Source organism: Lathamus discolor, chromosome 5, assembly GCF_037157495.1.
Source record: "Lathamus discolor isolate bLatDis1 chromosome 5, bLatDis1.hap1, whole genome shotgun sequence".
Classification (NCBI taxonomy): domain Eukaryota; kingdom Metazoa; phylum Chordata; class Aves; order Psittaciformes; family Psittacidae; genus Lathamus; species Lathamus discolor.
The window spans coordinates 63,427,337-63,447,897 of NC_088888.1; the positions used below are offsets into that span (position 1 = coordinate 63,427,337).

At 39.2% G+C, this 20,561-nt stretch overlaps 1 protein-coding gene across 2 annotated transcripts in view; it reads left to right on the top strand.

Moving 5' to 3' along the window:
• REV3L (REV3 like, DNA directed polymerase zeta catalytic subunit) overlaps positions 1-20,541 on the top strand; it is a 122,740-nt gene extending 102,199 nt beyond the window's left edge. Inside the window, exons 20-32 of one of the 2 annotated variants that reach the window (XM_065681064.1) lie at positions 1,752-1,870; positions 2,508-2,626; positions 3,519-3,660; positions 6,578-6,822; positions 7,809-7,917; positions 8,790-8,996; positions 9,662-9,771; positions 10,851-10,965; positions 13,083-13,220; positions 14,096-14,286; positions 15,150-15,396; positions 16,718-16,927; positions 19,383-20,541. In XM_065681064.1, the coding sequence (XP_065537136.1) occupies positions 1,752-1,870; positions 2,508-2,626; positions 3,519-3,660; positions 6,578-6,822; positions 7,809-7,917; positions 8,790-8,996; positions 9,662-9,771; positions 10,851-10,965; positions 13,083-13,220; positions 14,096-14,286; positions 15,150-15,396; positions 16,718-16,927; positions 19,383-19,523 (2,093 nt within the window). In that variant the 3' untranslated portion in view covers positions 19,524-20,541. Of the gene's footprint in view, positions 1-1,751; positions 1,871-2,507; positions 2,627-3,518; positions 3,661-4,046; positions 4,120-6,577; positions 6,823-7,808; positions 7,918-8,789; positions 8,997-9,661; positions 9,772-10,850; positions 10,966-13,082; positions 13,221-14,095; positions 14,287-15,149; positions 15,397-16,717; positions 16,928-19,382 lie in introns of those variants that run through there. The other variant, XM_065681065.1, reaches the window with a different exon arrangement.
• Positions 20,542-20,561: the final 20 nt, after the last annotated feature.

A 20,561-nucleotide genomic window follows, 5' to 3' on the forward strand; every position in this document is an offset into this window, starting at 1 on the left:
TCATCTCATGCACTTGAAAGAGAAGGAGAATGTCCAGTTCTCCTTCTTAACAGCTGTTTCCAGAGAGGCTCCTGCTGTTCTAGTGATAATTCCCCACACCAGCTGCAGAGCACTACAGGCTTTTGTAATTTTGCAGTGCTCATTGCATGCAGAGTCTCTTGCTCATCAGGGCAGAGGGTCTCTCTTGTAACCGCATTATACTTTGTTACCTGTCTTTACCAGCAAGACCGAAACAAACTTAAGAAACATAGGGAATCTCCTGAACAAGTCAAGAGAACAGGGGTGACACTGCAGAAAGTAGAACTGATAGTTTCTGTTTCCAGTTTAAAAGAATTTGAGGGGGGAAAAAAAATCTCAGTTCCTCACTTTCACAGGACATTTAGCATGTGGAAATGGAGAAAAGCAGGAGAAAAAAATGTTGCTGCTTGTGGGGCTTTTTGTCCATCCAAACATGAAAACAGATTGTTACTATTCCTTCTTGAAAATCTGAAACAATAAGGAGGCTAAAAACATGGTATGCATTTTGATAAAGTGTATGAAAGGTTTGCTAAATTTTGTCAAGGCTCTGTGATTTATTGATAGGGTCAGTAAATGAAAAATAGGTTTCCTTAACTGTATTTGAAATATCAGCATATGAAATTAGTCTGTATTATACTGTTTGGCAGCAGTTATGCAGAATTTCATGCAATTTTTGCTTCTGTCTTCAAGGGTAAATGTGTTTCGTGGCTGTCTGAGGAACTAATCACGCAGTTCTGATCATTATTGCAAAGCATTGTATATCTAAACTTCTATACACTCTGTCCAAAATGTTCTGCTTTTTATTAGTAGGGTACTATACAGGGATATCTGATACATGAGTAGTAGCAGTGCGCAAAACCAACAGCTGAAAAATGGGCATGGCTTTAGAATTGTGGAAAACTGCCTTTTTCATTGAACAAGTACGAAGGAACAAGACTGGAAGGTCAAATAATACGGTGTTTTCACATTGAATTTTAACCTGTGTTGTACCTTTTCAAAAACACCTGTGTAAACTCAGTGAAGAACACTAAAACTGTAGCCTTAGGATGACTGAAAAAAGAAGACAGTTTCAAGAAACATGTACCGAAAATACTGTCTTCTCTTATGTTGTAGTATTTCAAAGCATGAGAAAACTTAAGGATGGCAAAAGAGGGTATCTTTCCTGTAATGTTGTCACCACTGTCTTACAGAAAGATTCAGAGTGCTACTTCTGCCTACACATTTGTTGCTTCTCTCACCATTTGTGCTATCTAGCACTTGTGTCTACCAGCTCCCACTGCAGTGGGCTTGCTTTTACTGTATGAAAGGTGCTGAGTTTTCTCTCCCATGATCTGTGTAAGATTACAAGTAAAGCTTTGAGTTATAAACTTTATAGGGCAGAAATCGCTTCTTTTTTTTTTTTCTCAATGTTTTACACTAGCGTACATTCACCTGGCTCTCAACATTCAGCATTGCTTACCCAATATTCGCTATGAGGAATATATTGCCATGGGCACTATTCTGATGAAACTGAAGTAAGAATTCTCTTCAGAGGGATGTGCAAGAGCAGAAAAACTGGAGGAGTTTTATTTAGAGATCATGTAGAAGACTAGTAAATAAATAATCGTGTGCAATCAGTAACAGTCTTTAATAATTTGTATTTTTCTAGAGTGCTCAAATAGGAAGAGGGACAGCTTGATCTGGTCTTGACCTCTTATAACTTGTCTAAATATATTTGCTTTTAATGTCTTTAGATGACAAGAAGGAGAACAGGTTTGCAGCTGAGCTGGATGAATATGGATCAGATACAATGAGTGAAATAAATATTGTTGGGCGAATTATCTTAAATATTTGGAGAGTGATGAGAAATGAGGTAACACTTTTAAAAGGTTAATGTAATTGACTTACGGGGGGTTAATTCTTGTAGATGTTGTTGAAAATTCCATGTAACTAAGGTAACTTTTGTTCTTTATTTGTATACCTTTTCAAACGGAGGAGTCTGCCACTTTGTGAAAGTGGGGTTTTGCATTTTGCTAAAATGTAAAATGCTGAAGCCCTTATCTTTCAGTAGTGTTTCTTAATGATATTTCTTTTCACTTCTTCCTGGGTTTTGAGAATAACTTACCTGTTTTAGCAATTTGTCTAGCATGGGACTTTTAGTAAATTAAATACTTGAACTTACGTTAAGCTGTGAGACTTATTCATTGTTTTGCTGTTTATGACTTTACATTTAATACTTAAATAGTTCAGTCTTTACAAATCGTGTTCTGACCAGATTCACATTTGGTCTTTGTGATCTTCTTAATTCCACATATACTTTCCAGTTTATGAGAGATATTCTTTCCTGAATTGTAAAAAGTTAGGGACTTCGAAGTATAAATGTTCACCCTTTTAACAGAGAATGCTAATAAGAAGTTGATAAATGCAGTTCTTACAGTTCTTAAGAAGTGGAGATTTCTTTGACCGTGAAAGACATCATGCATGTTAACAGGTCCTCTCTGTTCTTTCAGGTGAATCTAATGAATTACACTTTTGAAAATGTGGGCTTTCATGTTCTTCATCAGCGTTTTCCTTTATTTACTTTCCGAGTTCTGTCTGATTGGTTTGATAATAAGGCAGACGTCTACAGGTAATGACCTATTAATCCATTTTGTTTGATATTTTTAAGGCCAGATTCTTAACACTGGATAGGTACAATCTAAAGTCAGCACAGGAAGAAATAATCAGTTTAACTCAGGTACTAGAATGGTCTATATGCAGCAACATGAGCTTGTTTGCTCTGCTGTTCTGCTGTGTAGTTATACCCTCAGTATTTCATCACTGTATTTTTCCGTTTAAAGTACACAAAACCAAAACATTTTCAACTGTAGTTTCAATGTATCTGAATAGAGGTACTATTTTGAAGTTCTGTAAGGTCTTTGTTTTGTATATACTGTTAATCAGAAGGACTTTCTGTGACATGTATCTCACTGGGCTTCACTCTCCTTCATTTGGTATTGTGTGATATGAACAATTCATAAAACTTGAGTACTGATCTGAATGTCATTTGTGACTTACATTTAATTTCTGTAAAAGTTAAGTACTTTTTAACTAGGTGGAAACTTGATTTAGCACTGAAATTATAAATGTGTGTTCAACTAAGATAGGTATTCTTAATACAGAAGGATGTTTCCACGAAAGTCCACTCAGTTAAAAAAACCTCATGTAAACACGTGGAGGGAAATGCACATTTATTTCTTTATATTTATTTCAGTAATCCTTTAGGGTACTAAGGAAAACAGGCTATAGCATGTCATTGAGATGTGCTTGAACAGTAGTTTGCTGTAACTCGTTCTGTGTCTATCTTTAGATAAGTGTAAGTGTATGCTTATATGCGCCACATTTTTGGAAGAGCCATATGAAAATGTCCCAGGGGAAATTCTATTTGCTGGTTTGTAGCAAGTTATCATAAAAACATGTTTTTCTTATTAGAAAAAGCAGCACTTTCTTGATGGTTTATAATGAGGCATTAATTTTCACAGGTGGAAAATGGTTGATCATTATGTTAGCCGGGTCCGTGGGAATCTCCAGTTGTTAAATAAACTGGATTTGATTGACAGAACAAGTGAAATGGCGAGACTTTTTGGCATTCAGTTCTTGCACGTCTTAACAAGAGGCTCCCAGGTATGATTTAGTTTTCCGTATACTTCACAAACACAAAATAGTCTTCACAAAATATTTTAGTTTCTTTGGCAACTTTTCAGTCAGTATACATATATTTATAAGGTCACAGAAGGCTGTTTTGCATAATGTGAAATTGAAACATAAAGAAAAGCAATTCAAAACCAGTAATAATGGATTGAATAGTTTTGTCTCAGAGATTAGAAATAAAAGAGAATGCCCCAAATGTAATCGTGCCAATGGGTCTCTTCTGCTGACTTGGGGAGTGCTATGTTTTCCCTTTGAGTTGGTATTTTTCACACTTGGATGAGTCTGCAAATGAATGCTTTTTAAAACATTAAGAAATATAATTGAGCATGTTTTAGAAAGATGAGATTATTTTCTTCCAGGGCAGACAAAACTGCATTGAATATGTTCTAAGTGACATTTCCTGTGAAGCAGACTTCTGGGTGAGATTTGATGGTAAGACAAGAAGGGCTCTGGCTTTATTAAGTACATGTGTCATGCAAGATGTGTGTGGTCCTGTTATTTTGATACTAGCATCAGAGGGAAAGGGAGCAGGACAGAGTGAGATTCACACAGCTCTTTCTCTGAGACCCACAGCAGTCTCCAGTAACACCAAAAGCTTTCCTTGCCCAGGTTCTGAGTGACTAGACTAACTAGACTGGTTTTCATGGCTTCACATGAGCCCTGCAAGAGACACAGGTACTCTCACTCAGGTGTGTCTGTTCTGTTGTTGTCTTCTTTCATACCATAATTCTTCTTTCCTACCATTGTTTTCTATTTCAACACAAAGGTAGCTGAGTTGACAAGGACTGATTGTTTTGTCAACTTCTGTGGACAAAACGAAAACTTAAAAACTAATGTCCTAACAGGATCAGCGTTCTCTTAAGCCAGGCAGAAATGGGAGTGTCTGAAGCTGCAGATCCTTAACAATTCAACCCAAATTAAAGCATTTTCCCACCTTTTTTCCTTTGACTGTATCAGCCTCTGTCATCTCTTGACCCAGTGCAGGTTCTTGTCGGTCTTGCTGGTACTGGCCCTATATTCAGCAGCAGAACCATGGTGGCGTTCACTGGGTATTTGCCAGTTTAGCTCCGTGATCTCCTTTCCCTTGTTACCAGAACAGTAGTGCTCTTGGAGCAAGGGAAGAGAAATGCACAGTTAGGGCCAGTGATTGCAGGACTGGCTTGCTGCCAGCGTAGATATGCTTAAACTGTCATCATTGCAGCCCACAAAGACTGTTCTGCCTGTCATTTTCTCAAATGGCTGTGAGTGGGAGTGAGCAGCAGAAACATGCTGCATTTTCTGTCCTGACTGTTCTTTTTTCTTTCCTTCTGTGCACGTATGTTTTGTTTCCGTTGAAACTTTATAAATCACAGAGATGGCAGTGGCAACAATTCCCTGTCACCTCAAATAATTGTGGGTTTTTTTCACTCAGAAGAATCGTCATTACATTTTGTGAAAATACTCCTTTTCTCTTTAGCTAAAAAAGATGTTACAATGGAATAGTACTAAGAACAGATTTCAGATATTTTAAGTTATTTTCCATATTTTTGTGCATTTCATCAAGTTTTATAAGACCTTTTTAAAGGGGGGGGGGTATTTCATTAAACTGTCTTGAATATTCCATAGTAGATTAAACAAGTGAATGGAGATGGTCATAGGCATACAGATTATTTGTCAGATGACTGAAGAACTTGCTGAAAACTAGGGAAAAAAAACCCAAAACCACCCAAACTAGCTCTTGCCAGATCTGGTCCCTGACCACCTCATCACATATCTGAGCTGATCCCCAGACACAAATCAATGTGCAATTAGTGCAAGGCAGCAGCAACGTATGCTGCTGCAAAACTACACTTTCAAACCCCAACCAGTTTGTAAGGGGTCAGAATCTTGTTAAAGCTGTTGGTTCTGTAAGTTCATTTAAAACATCGAAGTTAAAGAAATTATACCTAACCTATTCAGGACAATGGCTGAATATGTACTGCGTCAGGCAGAGGGCTTTTTAATAGTAACTTGATAGTTTATAAAGCACAGGATTTTAGGATTACATAGGATTATTCTTTCATATTTTGGGATTTTTTTCAGTCCTTTGCAACCCTTGTATGTAATTTTCAGGCATTTTGGTTTTTATTGTCAGTGAGCAGAGTGAATACCTGTTTTTTAGTGCTTTTAAAGTCTTACTGACACACTGAATAATACATGAATAGGGCTGTGTTTTTTCTCATGTTGCTACCTCCACATGTGACATTTCGTGATGTCTTGAACAAGGTGAAAGTTCAGAAACTCTTTGTTGCTATACGCTTCCTGTACTACGTGTGGCATCATCAGAGAGAAAGCACAATACTCAGTGCAAAACAGCACACTTTTGAAATAGGCTTAGATTCTTCCATTGGTTCTCGTGCTGACAAGTACATTCTAGTTACTTCTCAAGGTCAAAAGGTTGGAGGCACAATTATCAACTTACACAGCTCACATGTCATTTCTCTGTTCTCCCAAATGTTGGAATGAAACTGCTGAGCAGATTCCTATGGAAAATGCTTGTCGACTGTATATTTGTTTTCTTCAGTGTTGTGCAGGTCTAAAAAACTGCAGTTTAGCAAATGCTCAGTCACTGACTGTAGCATGGCCTTCAGTATTTTGTTGCAGCATGTTGAATGATTATTTTTTCCATAGATAAAAATCAGAAGTACTTGATTGTTAATGCTTAGGGCTAAATGATAAAAGAACGGATGGAAAAGTTCTACTGTATGTGATAGAAAATAGCCATACTCTTGCTTTTAATGTATATTTTGGAAAGCTAGCTGTCTGTGCTTTAAATTCAGGAAATGTAAGTGCATATTTACACAGTTTTAATACACCCATGTTTATCCTGCATTATTTAAACTTTAATGATTATATCCATACTGTTTTGCAGTATCGTGTGGAGTCTATGATGCTGCGTATTGCAAAGCCAATGAATTATATTCCTGTGACACCCAGTGTCCAGCAGCGAGCTCAAATGAAAGCCCTGCAATGTGTTCCCTTAATAATGGAGCCAGAATCCCGCTTCTACAGCAATGCTGTTCTTGTATTAGATTTTCAGTCGTTATATCCTTCCATTGTGATAGCATACAACTACTGCTTTTCAACCTGCCTGGGACACGTTGAAAACTTAGGAAAGTAAGTTGTTATTCTTTTCTCACAAACTTCCGTTCCATAGAGACTTTATCACCTTTTCTAAGGTACTGAGAACCCCTGGTTGTCATTGGCAACAGTGGGCATGTATCAACAGCACTGTCTTCTGTTAGACAATAGAGGTGATAAAGATCCTCTGTGTAGATGTGTGCTTTTGTGTGTACACGCTCAGACATACACATATAAACATCAAGATGTATTTTTAATTAAATACAGAATTAGACTCTGTTAAAAAAAAAATACCTGTGTATGTGTGTGTACCTGCTCCTTTATTGTAGTCATACTGGGTTTTAATATTGGTTCAGAGTAAGTTAAAATGTTAGGTAAATCCACTACCTATTTTCAAAACTGGGCTGCTACTTATCCGCTGTATGTTAATAAATTGTTGTTCTCTTCTAACAGTTGCAGCTCACGTTGGTCTTAACTATTCAAAATGAAAAGATAAGAGTTATTCTGCGTAGCATCTCTTACTGAGCTTAACAGTAATTCTGTTCTTTGGAAAAAAATCTCATTGCTCATTATGATTACCTCTCTTCCAAATAACGATATTTGGAAGCATGGGAAGCTGCATGTGATGACTGCGAGGTGTCACCAAGAGGTTTTCAAGTTTCTGATTTGGAAATTCTGAATTTGTAAGGAGAAAATACATGGAATGTGTCGCTTGGTAAACATGCAGGGTTTCCATAGGGGATTATGGTATATACTAATACAGCATTTGGGAATAATGCATTAATGCAGAACAGAATTGGTAAATTACATGTGTGGAATTCAGCCATTTATTACTACTTCATTCCTAGAGCCTTTTGCATGTAGCTAAGAAATTTTAAATGATAGTATGTTTGTTTATACCTGATATTAATAATTGTGATTCTGTCCTTGCATTATCAGCATTTTAGTGTGAGTTGATGCATTTGCTTGATCAGGCTGTAAATGAATGAATTGTATTCATATTTAGTTTTTCTCTTTATTAGATATGATGCATTCAAATTTGGCTGTACATCTCTCAGAGTACCTCCCGACTTACTTTACCAGATTAGGCATGATATCACAGTGTCACCCAGTGGAGTAGCTTTTGTCAAGGTAATTATATTACTGCACCGTGACAGACATTTTCACTTCCCTTTGGCTGACTAGCTTAAGATCGAAATGATACTGTAGTTTATATTTTGCTGCATTAAGAGCAGACAGAAGGGGGGAGGTTCAGCCTCCCATTTCCCAGTGTTTTTTGATATTTGTCAGAGTGCTGAGTTTCTGGCAGTACAGGAAATAAAATGTCATCTTTGTGCTTTCATTTATACTGAAGGCTTATTTAATCTATAATTAAACTGTACTTTACTTGTGCAGTTTGGGGATCAAACAGTAATTATGTGTGTGTAACACTTCATTCTTCTCCTGCTGTATAGCAGAATACTTTCCTGGGAAAAGACTCATGGCTCGGGAGATGAAACTCCCTTGACTGGCTTCTATTGTTCACATTTTATGTTATATGTACTGCTGGCTGATTTGTAATGAATTAATAACTATGGCCTGGAGCTCTTACAAGTAAGTAGCCAGTCACCAGCATACATATATGTAATGTAAGCCAGAAACTTTCAGTAAAGAATATTTGCAGAATTTTTAAAATACAGTATTCCTTTAGTGTTTAACATCTTGAGAATCAACAGTTTGATACTGAAGTCCCATTTTAGTTAATAAGGTTATCTAAACATTGCATTAGCAGGGCTGATGAAAACAAAGAACAAAAAGCTATTCACCCTGCCTTTTAAGAGCTTTGCCTGTGCTCTAGGTTGTTTGTATTATCTGTGGGAAGAGCCAAACCGTTGGTGCCTAGGGCATCTTCCTAATTCATTTGTCTTCTTAACAATGATTGTCTAACAGTTCAGAGTTTTGCTTTTACTCCTGTTTAGGTTTGGCTTTTTAACATAATTTTCTTTTTGTTCTCTCTATGGCAGCCTTCAGTAAGAAAGGGTGTGCTGCCAAGAATGCTAGAAGAAATCTTGAAGACTAGGATAATGGTGAAACAGTCAATGAAATCTTATAAGCATGACAAGGCTATAACTCGAATGCTTGAAGCTCGTCAGCTGGGCCTTAAACTTATAGCTAATGTTACATTTGGTTATACTGCTGCTAATTTTTCTGGAAGAATGCCGTGCACCGAGGTAAGGGTTGCAGATACAAATGCAGAAAAACTCTGGAAAAGACACTGTTCATAAAGTACAGTCAGACATCTCAGTATTATGATTTGAAACTTATTTAAACTAAATACCTTCTTAAAAGCTGGTTTTATTTGTAGCACTGAAAATCAGCCGCTTGGGATTTATTTGTGATCCTTAAAAAAAGAAGAACACCTAAAAACCAGCTAATTTTTCTTCTTCTCATAAAAGAACATTTGGAGTTGGCATTTCTGTCGAATTCTTTCCAGAGGTAGATGGGATTACTGTTCTAATAGTGGAAATAAAACATTGTAGCTCTTTCATAGTTTTCATAAAAGGAGGGATCAGCAGAATCCACAAACTAGAGAAAATGATTAGAAGCGATCTTGTCTTGCTCCTTACACTTCCACTAAGCCTAAAGAAGTTTAAACCAAATATTCCTTTCTTTTAATTCTTTGTAATTTTTGATCATTGTTGCTGTAATTCTTGCTATTTTGGGGTAACATAAGCAACCTTTTTATTTATTATATGCATTTAAACCATGAAATAAAATACAGATTGTTTCAATATAATATATTTCATAAACAGATCAAGCAAGTTTAGACTGTGTTTACCAAGAGCTAGTATTTGGTTTAGCAGTAAAGATTTCCAATTGATCTTCAACTTTGCAGGTTGGGGATAGCATTGTCCACAAAGCCAGAGAAACATTGGAGCGTGCTATAAAACTGGTGAACGATACCAAAAAATGGGGTGCTCATGTTGTGTATGGCGACACTGACAGGTAATCAGTGGTCTGTTTCTTGCAGTGCTTTAAACTCATAGTAGTTCTTCATAGATACATTTTTCGTTTGTCTCAAATAGGGGAATTTATGATACTGAAAAGAGTGTGTGGACCCTTTTTTGGATGTTGCTTACTGCCTTGCTTGGATATACAAACTAAAATGTGTTTATTTTCCTGGAGTTTCATTTAGGGCTTCTAGAAAGAACTTTGAGGGTTTCCTTTCTTTTGAAAATCATGAGGAATAGAAAAAGGGGGTGAAATCTTATTTTTTCAGCTGTGAATTAATGTGTCTTATTTATCAAATGAGAATTTTTGTGCTTGTTGCTGCTGCCATTTGTATTTTGGAAAACAGTATTCATAATATAGTAGGCACTGCATGTTTATACTTAGAGGAAGGCACTATTTTAAGCTTCAGAAGTGGATACAATTAGAAGCAGCCACCAGAGCATGCAAAGATATGATTAGGCTGCCTGAAATACATCATATGAATAGCTCTCCTTTCCCAGTCAGTCTTTCATCTGAATAATCGCCATGCTCTGGGCGTATCCATCTCTGGGGCTAGGCTTGGATAATTTTTCAGCCATAGGAAACAAAGCTTGTCTGTCTGTCTTCCCTTAATACCTTGATTGCTGTGATAACTTGGTAACTCTGATTTCAGCCAGATTTGATGAAAGACTCGAAATTTCAAAGATACTAAATTCATAGTAGCTTCATGAAAAAAGGAATTAAGAAAAAAAATGTCAGAGGAAGTAAGTAAAATTCTCTTGCTGCCCATAGTGAGGGGAAAAAACGATGTACCAGAGCTCTTCACAGTTCTCCCCTGGGAACTCAGGTTTTGCAGAGCCCAGGAGCAGTCACATTCCCTGCCGCAGCAGAGAGACATAGTGTTTGTTGTGTCTTTGGCACTTCTAATCTCATTCAGAATGCTGAAGTTTCTCATGGTTTTGGCTTTTCTGTGTAGGAAGAGAACAGAATTGATAACAACATCCCTGCCTTGCCACCAGGAAACTATAGCTTATAAGTTTTGAGAGCTCTATGGACTAGATTTGTGCTTATTTCCTGTGTTCGATTTCTTGTAGCATGTTTGTACTCTTGAAAGGAGCCACAAAGGAGCAGTCTTTTAAGATTGGTCAAGAAATTGCTGAAGCTGTAACGGCAACAAACCCCAAACCTGTTAAACTGAAGTTTGAAAAGGTAAAAGGAAAATATTTTGCATCAAGTGTGTTGAGTGAAAACATTGTTATCTTAAAAAGTTAAGAGAAAAGATTTTTCTGGGTGCTAATGTAGCACAAGGATATACAGCAGTCATGTGCTGTACTGTTTCAGCAGGTACATTGCAAGCTCCTTGTCAGAATGCTGCAGCCATGAGCAACAATAAATATTCTTGTGTTTGCATCAGGATCCCTGGTGGCCTGTTGCACTTGGCAGCACCAGGCGATCTGAAATTCATTTCTCATCAACATTTAGAAATCACAGAATGGTTTGGGTTGGAAGAGACCTTAAAGTTCATCCAGTTCCAACCCTCCTGCACTAGACCAGGTTGCTCAAAGCCCTGTCCAACATGAACAGTTCCAGGGATGGGGCAGCCACAGCTTCTCTGGGCAACCTGTGCCAGTGCCTCACTACCCTTACAGTGAAGAATTTCTTCCTAGTATCTAATCTAAATCAACCCTGTCAGTTTAAAGCCATTCTCCCTTGTCCTATCCCTCCATGCCATTATAAAAGGTCCCTCTCCAGATTTCTCATAGGCATGTTTTAGGTACCGAAAGGCTGCTATAAGGTCCCCCAAGAGCCTTCTCAAGCTGAGAAAGTTGCGGTTGTTCAGCCTGGTCTTCCTAACAGAGGTGCTCCAGCCCTCTAATCGTCTTCATGGCACTCCTCTGGACTTGGCTCAACAGGTCCATGTCCCTCTTGTCTTTGATGCAGCCCAGGATATGGTCAGCTTTGTGGGCTGCAAGTGATGATGTCTCCCTCAGTTTTGTATTACATACAGTCAAAGCAACGCATGCAGTGTGGTAGAGGAAATGTACATCATCCCTTGAAGTGATTCCAGTGCATTAATTACAAGCCTGATATTTAGTCTTCAGCCAGACTTAGCACACTTCAGGATATGTCCATATGAAACACATGCAGATAAAATGAAAATTCATAAAAATCCATTCAGTAAGCTTTCAGAGGAAGTATTAATGACAATAAGCATTTTATAGAAGAGCATGGCTATGTGATACTAAGTTTGGTGGAAGTTTATCATGGACAGTCATTAGCAATCAGTTCAGGTGCTCTAGATACTTACACGTACATACCCAACTCAACAGGTTCAGTCAGAATTTGGAAGCAAATTGCCATTTTCCACTGAAAATACAGCAGAAAAATATTAGCAAGAAAGTCAGGATATGTGTGGAAGGCACAGCAGCATTTCCTCAGTGACCAGTATACATGCACCCTTCCGATGTGAGGTGATCTGTATCATTAAGCTGAAGGAGTAATTGGACAGAAAAAAAACATAAGGTGCAAAGATATACTTGAGAAGATGGCCAAGTGCTTCACCTCAGGTGCTTTTATTCACCTGTGGGTCAAAGTACTGAGTTCTGTCCTAGTATGGTTTCCTAGCACAGGAAAAGGAAAATGCCTGTTCAAGAAGCGGAGCACCTGTGTGCAGGACCTTCCTCAGCTTGAGGCAATCTAAACTGGCTGCTCCCTCTTCCGGGAGAGTCAGGAAGATGTGGTGTTACACTGTGTAAAACCTGGGAATATTGTTCTCCATTGTTTCTTTTAAAACTGGTCAAGGAATACTGACACAATCAAGAATGAAATAAAAGGCTGGGTGAAACAAAATAGATCATGACCCAAAAAACCCATACATGAGGAAACCATTCTGCAAGCATAAGCATTTAATAAACATGCTTTCCTCAAATCAGGATGCTGACTGATTCTAGGTTCATAACCTCATAATTAGATGAGGTTTGGAAATAGAAAGTTCAAAGCCACTACTTTAGCTGGGGAAGTTTTCTTCTCTGATGTTTAAAATGAAATTACTGTCTTTTTAAGAAAGAGAGACAATATGGTTACATTAAAAATGCTGACAGGTGCAATCCAGAACAGTAAGGGTACTCGAAACAAGTTATACTGTGTGTTGCTTTTCATCTGAGCTTCGGGTTGCTTACCCTTTGCAGCTAGAGGAAGTGATTGAAGAATGGGACACCACTGAATCCCAGCTTCCTCATCTGTCCCTTTAACAGTCTCTTGATCTAGAGCCACCTTATACTCCCAACACATACTCGATTGGGCTATCTTTTGTTTTAACATTCCAGGTCTACTTGCCATGTGTCCTGCAAACTAAAAAGAGGTACGTGGGTTACATGTATGAAACACTGGAACAGAAGGACCCGGTATTTGACGCAAAAGGCATAGAGACAGTCCGAAGGGACTCCTGTCCTGCTGTTTCCAAGGTAAAATACTCACACATCTCTTCCTGAAAGAAATTAGAGGATTCTATTATTTCTTTGCATGTTCATCCTTTCTGACAGTTCGTAGTCCTTGTGAGTTGTCTGAGACTTCATCTGCTTTTCTGGTGTGAGCCATTTAAAAGACAAATTGAAGGTCTTGCACAGCATTATAAGAAATTGCACATTCCATCTTTACTGTCTTTCAGCCCCTAAAATCCCATAAAAAGCCCTCAGCCCCATGTAAGTTCTCTAGGAGACCATTCTTGATCAGTTCACTTTAACTGGAAGTATTACTCCAAGATGAGTGGGGCACACTGTGTCTGCTAAGCAGCTCATATACATAAATCTAGTTTAGCTAAGAACTGGCATAAAATAAACTTCCTTACCTGTTTATTTGAAGCTGTGTATTGGAGGCTTAAAAAGAAAAGGCTCTTGTTCCTAATCAAGTCAAAACAAATGTATGCCAGTAAAAATGGTAACCACTTAGGAGGATTTACTTCACTTTTTCTTTTTAATCCCAGTTCTTTTGTTTGCTGATGTGGTCAGAAAGTCATGGTAGAGTATTTTAGATGATGAGAAAAAAAACATCTCTCATACTCTGGAAAGCCTCTGTAATTGTTGAACAGTCTTAGTGCCAGAGCATGGATAATGTCATGAAAGATGTGTCAAACTGAGGAAAAAGTTGTCCAGTAATGTTTATGAATGTCTTTTCATGGAAGGGAATGCAACCTGTTGTCATATTAACATTCTAGTTCACAACTGATACTTTTTCTAAGCAGTGTGTCAGTACCTCTATATAATTTACTGATTTATTTGGAATTCATTATCTTTTAGTTAAGCATATGAGTTTTTCTCGCTTTTCTCCTTTGGTTGTAAAGATACTTGAGTGTTCGATCAAGCTGCTATTTGAAACACGGGACATAAGTCAGATCAAACAGTACGTTCAGAATCAATGCATGAAGTTACTGGAAGGAAAGGCCAGCATACAAGACTTCATCTTTGCGAAAGAGTATAGGGGGAGCTCAGCTTACAGACCTGGATCCTGTGTACCAGCCCTGGAAATCACCAGGTAAGGAGATTAAGTGCAACTGGTAGGTATTTTTTATCTTGACCTTTGTACTGCTAAGTTACAGGTAGCAGTGGGGTGTCTCCTTCAGATACTGTTGCAGCAGTTGGCTGTGACTTTCTTCTGCATGTGAAGAGAGATCAGGCTCAGATAGTGCTAGAGAGCCATTTTGTAGTCCTTGAAAGAGCCACGCACGTTAAAGAGTAAAGGCTCTTGTCAAGATTCTGCAGCGGTGTGTTCGCTGCTGGTGCTTAAGCTTTGGGTTTTGTCCAAGGGCTTGACTCTCCAAGGTTGCCCATCACTCACAGGTATCAGATGTGTTAAAAACCTGTAACAGTGACATCTCTCAGTGCTGCTAGATACATCACAGGGCTTTAAAAAGTACCTTACTAAAAGATAGTATTTTGTACTCTTGATACTGTTTATCAGTAATTGATGAGCTGGCACATTTTGCACCTTGCTTAATGTAAAAGGTCTTTAAATTAAGCTATGCTTTTTGAATAAAATAACATTCAAGTCCTGGACTGGTACCTACTTCAAATTGAATTGTTCTTTGCTTTCTGTGTACTTGAGCTCTTTTTAGTACCCTGGCTGCTCATCATTAAAATATTTCTTTAAGGAAGAGGTAGCTAGAAAGCAACCTGCATGCAAACCCAAGTGACCTGAAACAGAAGACATCTTTAGGGCTCATGTTCCAAGTTTTAACATTTGGGTCTGTTCATGGGTCTGTATCCTGTGCTTCGTAATAGACACTAACTTCAGTCTCCTGGAGAGGTACTGATATAATCAGATAGGGAAGTTTACAAGCAAAGGAATTAACTAAGAATTTGTCCCTGGGTGCATTCTAATGGCTATTTTTTAAACAGGAGAATGCTCGCTTACGACCGTCGCTCTGAACCACGAGTTGGGGAGCGAGTGCCCTATGTCATCGTGTACGGCATGCCCGGCCTGCCCCTGATCCAGCTGGTGAGGCGGCCCATTGAAGTCCTGCAGGATCCCAACCTGAGGCTGAACGCTACCTACTATATCACCAAACAAATTCTGCCACCGCTGGCAAGGATCTTCTCACTTATTGGCATAGACGTCTTCAGCTGGTACCACGAGCTGCCACGGGTGAGTGCTCGGAAACAGATTACAAACGCGTGTTTGGTTTCATCGTGACTTTGAATGGAATGAGCTTTATATGAGGCAACAACAAAAGTTATTTTAGAGGGCAGTGTTTGATGCCCAGACATGCAGACCTGGGTCTTAGATCCTGCTTAGTAAATCAGTTCTTTTGACCAGCCCAGAGTTAACCAGTGTCAGCACCTACGTTCCAACCCTTCCATAGTTTAAGAGTATTTTGCCATAACCATATATTTTTTAGCAGTACTAGCATATGCATCTGTTTGGCTGTACCACGTTTTAAATCTCACTATAGCAGATGTTGGCGCTTCTGTTTTTCCAAGATGTTCTGAAGGTCTTTCTTTTTTATAGAAAAGGTGGTAATGCCCCAGCAGCAGGAACACTTCTTAAAAAAACTGTATCACCAGAAATTGTAAACTAATTACTTCCAAAAGTGAGTTTCCTAAAAGTTTAAAGAAATCACTCAGATTCAGAAAGAGATGTATTAGCTGGATTTTAGTCTGTGATTCCCTTGACAAAAAGGGCTGGTAAAGGCTGTATCTGTGTAGTTTGGTGACTCTGCTTAGTGTAGACTTCAGCAGCATAGAAGTACATCGTGTTCTCCATTGCATGCTTTTAATATAGCCTCGGTGGAGTTCAGTTCTGCTTCTCTACCTTTCCAGTGGCACTGCAACACTCACCTTAAGTCTCTCCAACAAGCTGCTCTGAAATAGCGAAAAGAGCCCTGATTTTCTGCGAGGCCAGGGAGCACCGAGCAGAGGTTATGTTTGAAGCAGCGAGTGTGCGACAGCACAAAGCATAAGTCATGCAGCACTAGGAGTGAGTGCAGAGAGCAAACTTCCCTGGGTGAGGGGGCAGCAGTGGAGCTTTGTCTGGAAAAATCAGAGCATGGGCTCTGTGGCAGCTCTGTGACCAGGACCACACGGGCACAGAAACTCGATGGAGGCAGTATCCAGAACACCTTTGGATGTGAAGTAGATCATCACCTACAAAGGAACTCTGCAAGAGCCAGAGTTTGAGATGAGACCAGGAATTTAGCATGTGACTGAGGATTTCCTTGGTTACTCTGTCTTTTTTGGCGAGATTCACTGTGAAATAGGTGTGGGTGGGTTCTACCCTGTGTGTTACTTCAGGGCAATGCTGCGCTCTTTGGTGGTGCGATCCATGTTAAGGATTTGTGTCTGAAGCCATGCCCTGCAGGCTGTGTTGCACTTCCATACTCCTTTCACAAAAATGAGGCTGTGTAACATAGGAATAAGGTGAGCTGTTCTCTTTGAAGTTCATTACCTCTTAATTTTATTTTTCTAAGATTCAGAAAGCTGCCACAGCTGCCCACAACGAGCTGGAAGGACGCAAAGGCACAATCTCCCAGTATTTCACGACCTTACACTGTCCTGTGTGCGATGAACTGACCCAGTATGGGATCTGTAATAAATGCAGAAGCCAGCCACAGCATGTGGCAGTGATTCTCAACCAAGAAATCCGAGAGCTGGAGCGTAAGCAGGAACAGCTGGTCAAGGTACGATTAAAGCACTGTCAGATGTCTGTCAGCCAAAGACGGGCTGAAATTTCAAAGCAGCCTGTTACTGAATGCCCCCAGCTGAAATGGGAAGCACAGTCTGGGTGCTATAAACGTGTTGCAGCTTGTTTGCTTTTTCCCATTGCTGTTGAAGGCAGCATAGCAGCTGTTCCTCTCCTTAGCTTTGCATAAAACTGAAGGCAAAAGGGAGGTGAGATCAGAAAAAAAAGATGCTTTTCTGTTTTGTTCTGTGGTCTCTTACATGGTTTAAAATCATAGAATAGTTTGTAGGTGCCTTTTGATAATGACAGTGATGGAGAGTTGTTAAAAGTGTGAGAGTCACCTTTTTTGCATTAAAATAACTGACGATGTTATAGGAACAAAAACATTATCCCGAGAAATGCATTTATTTATGTTTTTAATATGGATGTGTTTTAGCTTGGGGGTTTTCTTTGTTATCTTTCCTCTCGGGAATTTTCCAAGCTGTTACTGTTTTTGCCCCCTGAGCTATAAGTCAATGCAGAGGATGGCTCACTGCGCTCACCAGTATATTCTAGCAGAGCACAGTGCCTCCCCTCGCAGAAAGGTGTCTGTCCTCACCTCATTTTCCTACTGTTGTAGCTTATCATTAATATTTGTTACAATGTTTTTTTAGCAGTAGCATGTGAACCATGTTCAAGACTTGTCTGAATTGCAGGGATATGAATGTTCCTATAGTGTAGGCATTGATTTGATAGGTTCCCATGGGGTTCTGTTGCTAGAAAACCATTACTGTTCACTAGTCATAAATACTGCATTAGCGAGTGTGTATTTTGTAACATTTGCTGTGACCTGCATTGTAAATGGCAATAGAGGAAGGTGATGCCTGTTCTGCAGTCTTCTGTGGTACTCTGAACCTTTTACATAGCTTTAGTTCTGGAATAAATCAGACCTAGGCAGATGGGGCCAGCCCCATGGAAGGGTCAGTGGTCTCATCAGAACAGTCTTTTGTCTCTGCAACACCCAACGAGTTGGCAACGCCTGGATCGATGTTGTAGTCAGCATGTGATGACTCAGCCTTTCTAAGAGTGTCTGTCTCATTTTAATATGAAGATGTATATATCCTTCACAGTTTACATTCTTGGCCCTACTACATCATAGACATGCCGGAGCCAGCAGAAAACTGATACTACAACACTGAATGGTACATTAGTTTAAAACACACTTAAAAACTATGTGCCACAGATAAAGGCCAGAGACTTTTCCCCTCTACACAAACTGAATTTAGAAAGCATCTCAAGTACCATTTTAGGTGGTCCCTTGCATTCAAACCAGCCACAGCCTTCCAACAGAATGAGGGTGGGCTTGTTTCTGAGGTTCTTCTAGTGCTTACAAACCTGGAACAAATGGTTTAAATCCTGCTCCTGAACAAATGGTTTAAATCCCATTCCTATTGGTCACGGTTGCAGGTCAGAGACCTGGTATCCTCCGAGGTGCCATGTGTGGGACATGGCTGAGCAGGGTGGCTCCTCTCCAGCTGCTGTCAGTGTGAATTTACAGGCCACAGGGATTCGGTGCTGGTACAGATCTGGCCAAGAGGGTTGCTGGTACCCAGATAGTTTTAACGTGGAAAGAAGGAACCAATTTTAAAAGCAAAGGGCTAAGATTTTGATTTGTTGTTGAAACGGTGCAAGTGGTGCAGTAACGCTGTGTGACGTTTTGGTGTTACAAAACACGAGTGTGGCCGGAAGCAACCTGCTGAGTTTTTGGAAGAACCATCAGAGGTGGCAGATGCTGGAAAGGAATAAAAATAAAATAGCGAAGAGGGGCCTTTAGTTTCCTGAAGGCAGCTACCTTTGGAAACCCTGTGCCTGCTGCTGTTTGATACCATCGGGTATATCATGTTAAAAGTACTTTCAAGCAGCATTAACTACATTGAGGAATATCTGTGAAGGAGGAGAGCAGTGGAACCTGTGTACCCTGTGCATTCTGTCTTGGGATTGATTAACCCGGAAGCTTAACTTGAAACAGTAGTTTATCCAGTCCCTTTCCTGTGTATAACTGCAGACTGACAGTTCTGTCTTGTTTCAGTAGCAAACTTTTCTACAGGACAAATGTATCATGGATATAATACACTGCCCCAGTTAATCCACTCATTTATGGTATTTTAACACATGCCACCACATCCGAGTAGAACTCCTTGAGCAGGATTGAGACCTGAGCTGCTTAGCTCTGCTGCCCAGCACGGGGTGGGTGATGCCAGCCCAGCACTGGCACCGGCGGAACAAGGCAGCTGCAGGAGAGGCTCCACACCCAGAGCAGAGCTGCTCTGGAGCCCTCTGTGTTGGGTAAAGGTTGGTGCTGGTGGGGTTGCCCTCTTCCACTGTCAGTTAGTGCTGAGAACTTCACAAGTGATTTATACCTTCGTTGTTCCAAGTTTGCAATAATCTGTTTTGCTTTTTGACATGCAATCTAGATATGCAAGAACTGTACAGGCTGCTTTGATCGACAGATCCAGTGTGTCTCCCTCAACTGTCCCGTACTCTTCAAGCTCTCCAGAGTCAGCAGAGAACTGTCTAAGGCACCGTATCTTCGCCAGCTGCTCGACCAGTTTTAAACAAGCTGTGTTACAGGATTCCAGGTGCTACTTTTTTTTCCCTTCAGTGTTTACCACACTAAGACTATTGTGCATGGTGCTTTTCAATTCTCATCTAGTCCAGGATTGCCATTTTACCTGTTTATTATCTGAAGAATAATGAACGCTTACCCTAACTAAATTAAAAACCAACAAACACTTGTTGACCTACGAACAGCTCACTTTTTAAGATGTACAAATTTCTTCCTTCTTTCATGTTTCTAACATACTGTTTTCTAATGCTGATGTTGAAATAAATAGCTATGTGTAACATCTTGTAAATCCATTTCCAAGTAGAAGTCAAGTTTACTTCCTGGAGGAAGGAGTACTGAAAACCTCTTGAACCGATACAACCATTCGTGTGTGTTCTTGAACTGTCAGTATCAAGACGTGTTACTTCGATATTATCCATTCACTTTATAATTTTGTCTGCGAAATATTTTGTAAATACACTTTTTTACTTTTCAAACAACTGAGTAAAATAATGTGCAATGACTTTTATACAGATAATTTTAAAGTTGGTTGGTATATCTCCTCCTGAGTTTTGCTTGATTCCAAGTAGATGGTTATTTTGATCAGACTGTGCAGGCAGTAGTATCATGTGTAGCATTTTGAAACATTTTTTTCTAAGAATTGCTGTCTTGCTTTAGCTATTAATGGGGCATTGTGAGGAACCGTGCAAAGACATTTTGTTACAAACCTGTGGGACTGTTGCAATACTTTAAATATAAAATTTTATTCCATTTTTGCTTGTTTTGTATAGACATTTCTATTGCTTCTAAATATGCTTAAAATATTTTCTTTCCTTATGTACTGTACAGTTAAATCTTATTTGCCACCATCTTGACAAAATGTGTATTTAGAATATTTGTATAACTGTATAAAATGGAAAAGGAATTATGTGGTCAGTGCATTGTTTTCTAAACTGGAAATCATTTTGTTTTAGAAGTTAATAATGGAAACCATATTAAAGTTGAATAAAATGATATGGTAAAAATTACATGGCTTTTTATATTTACC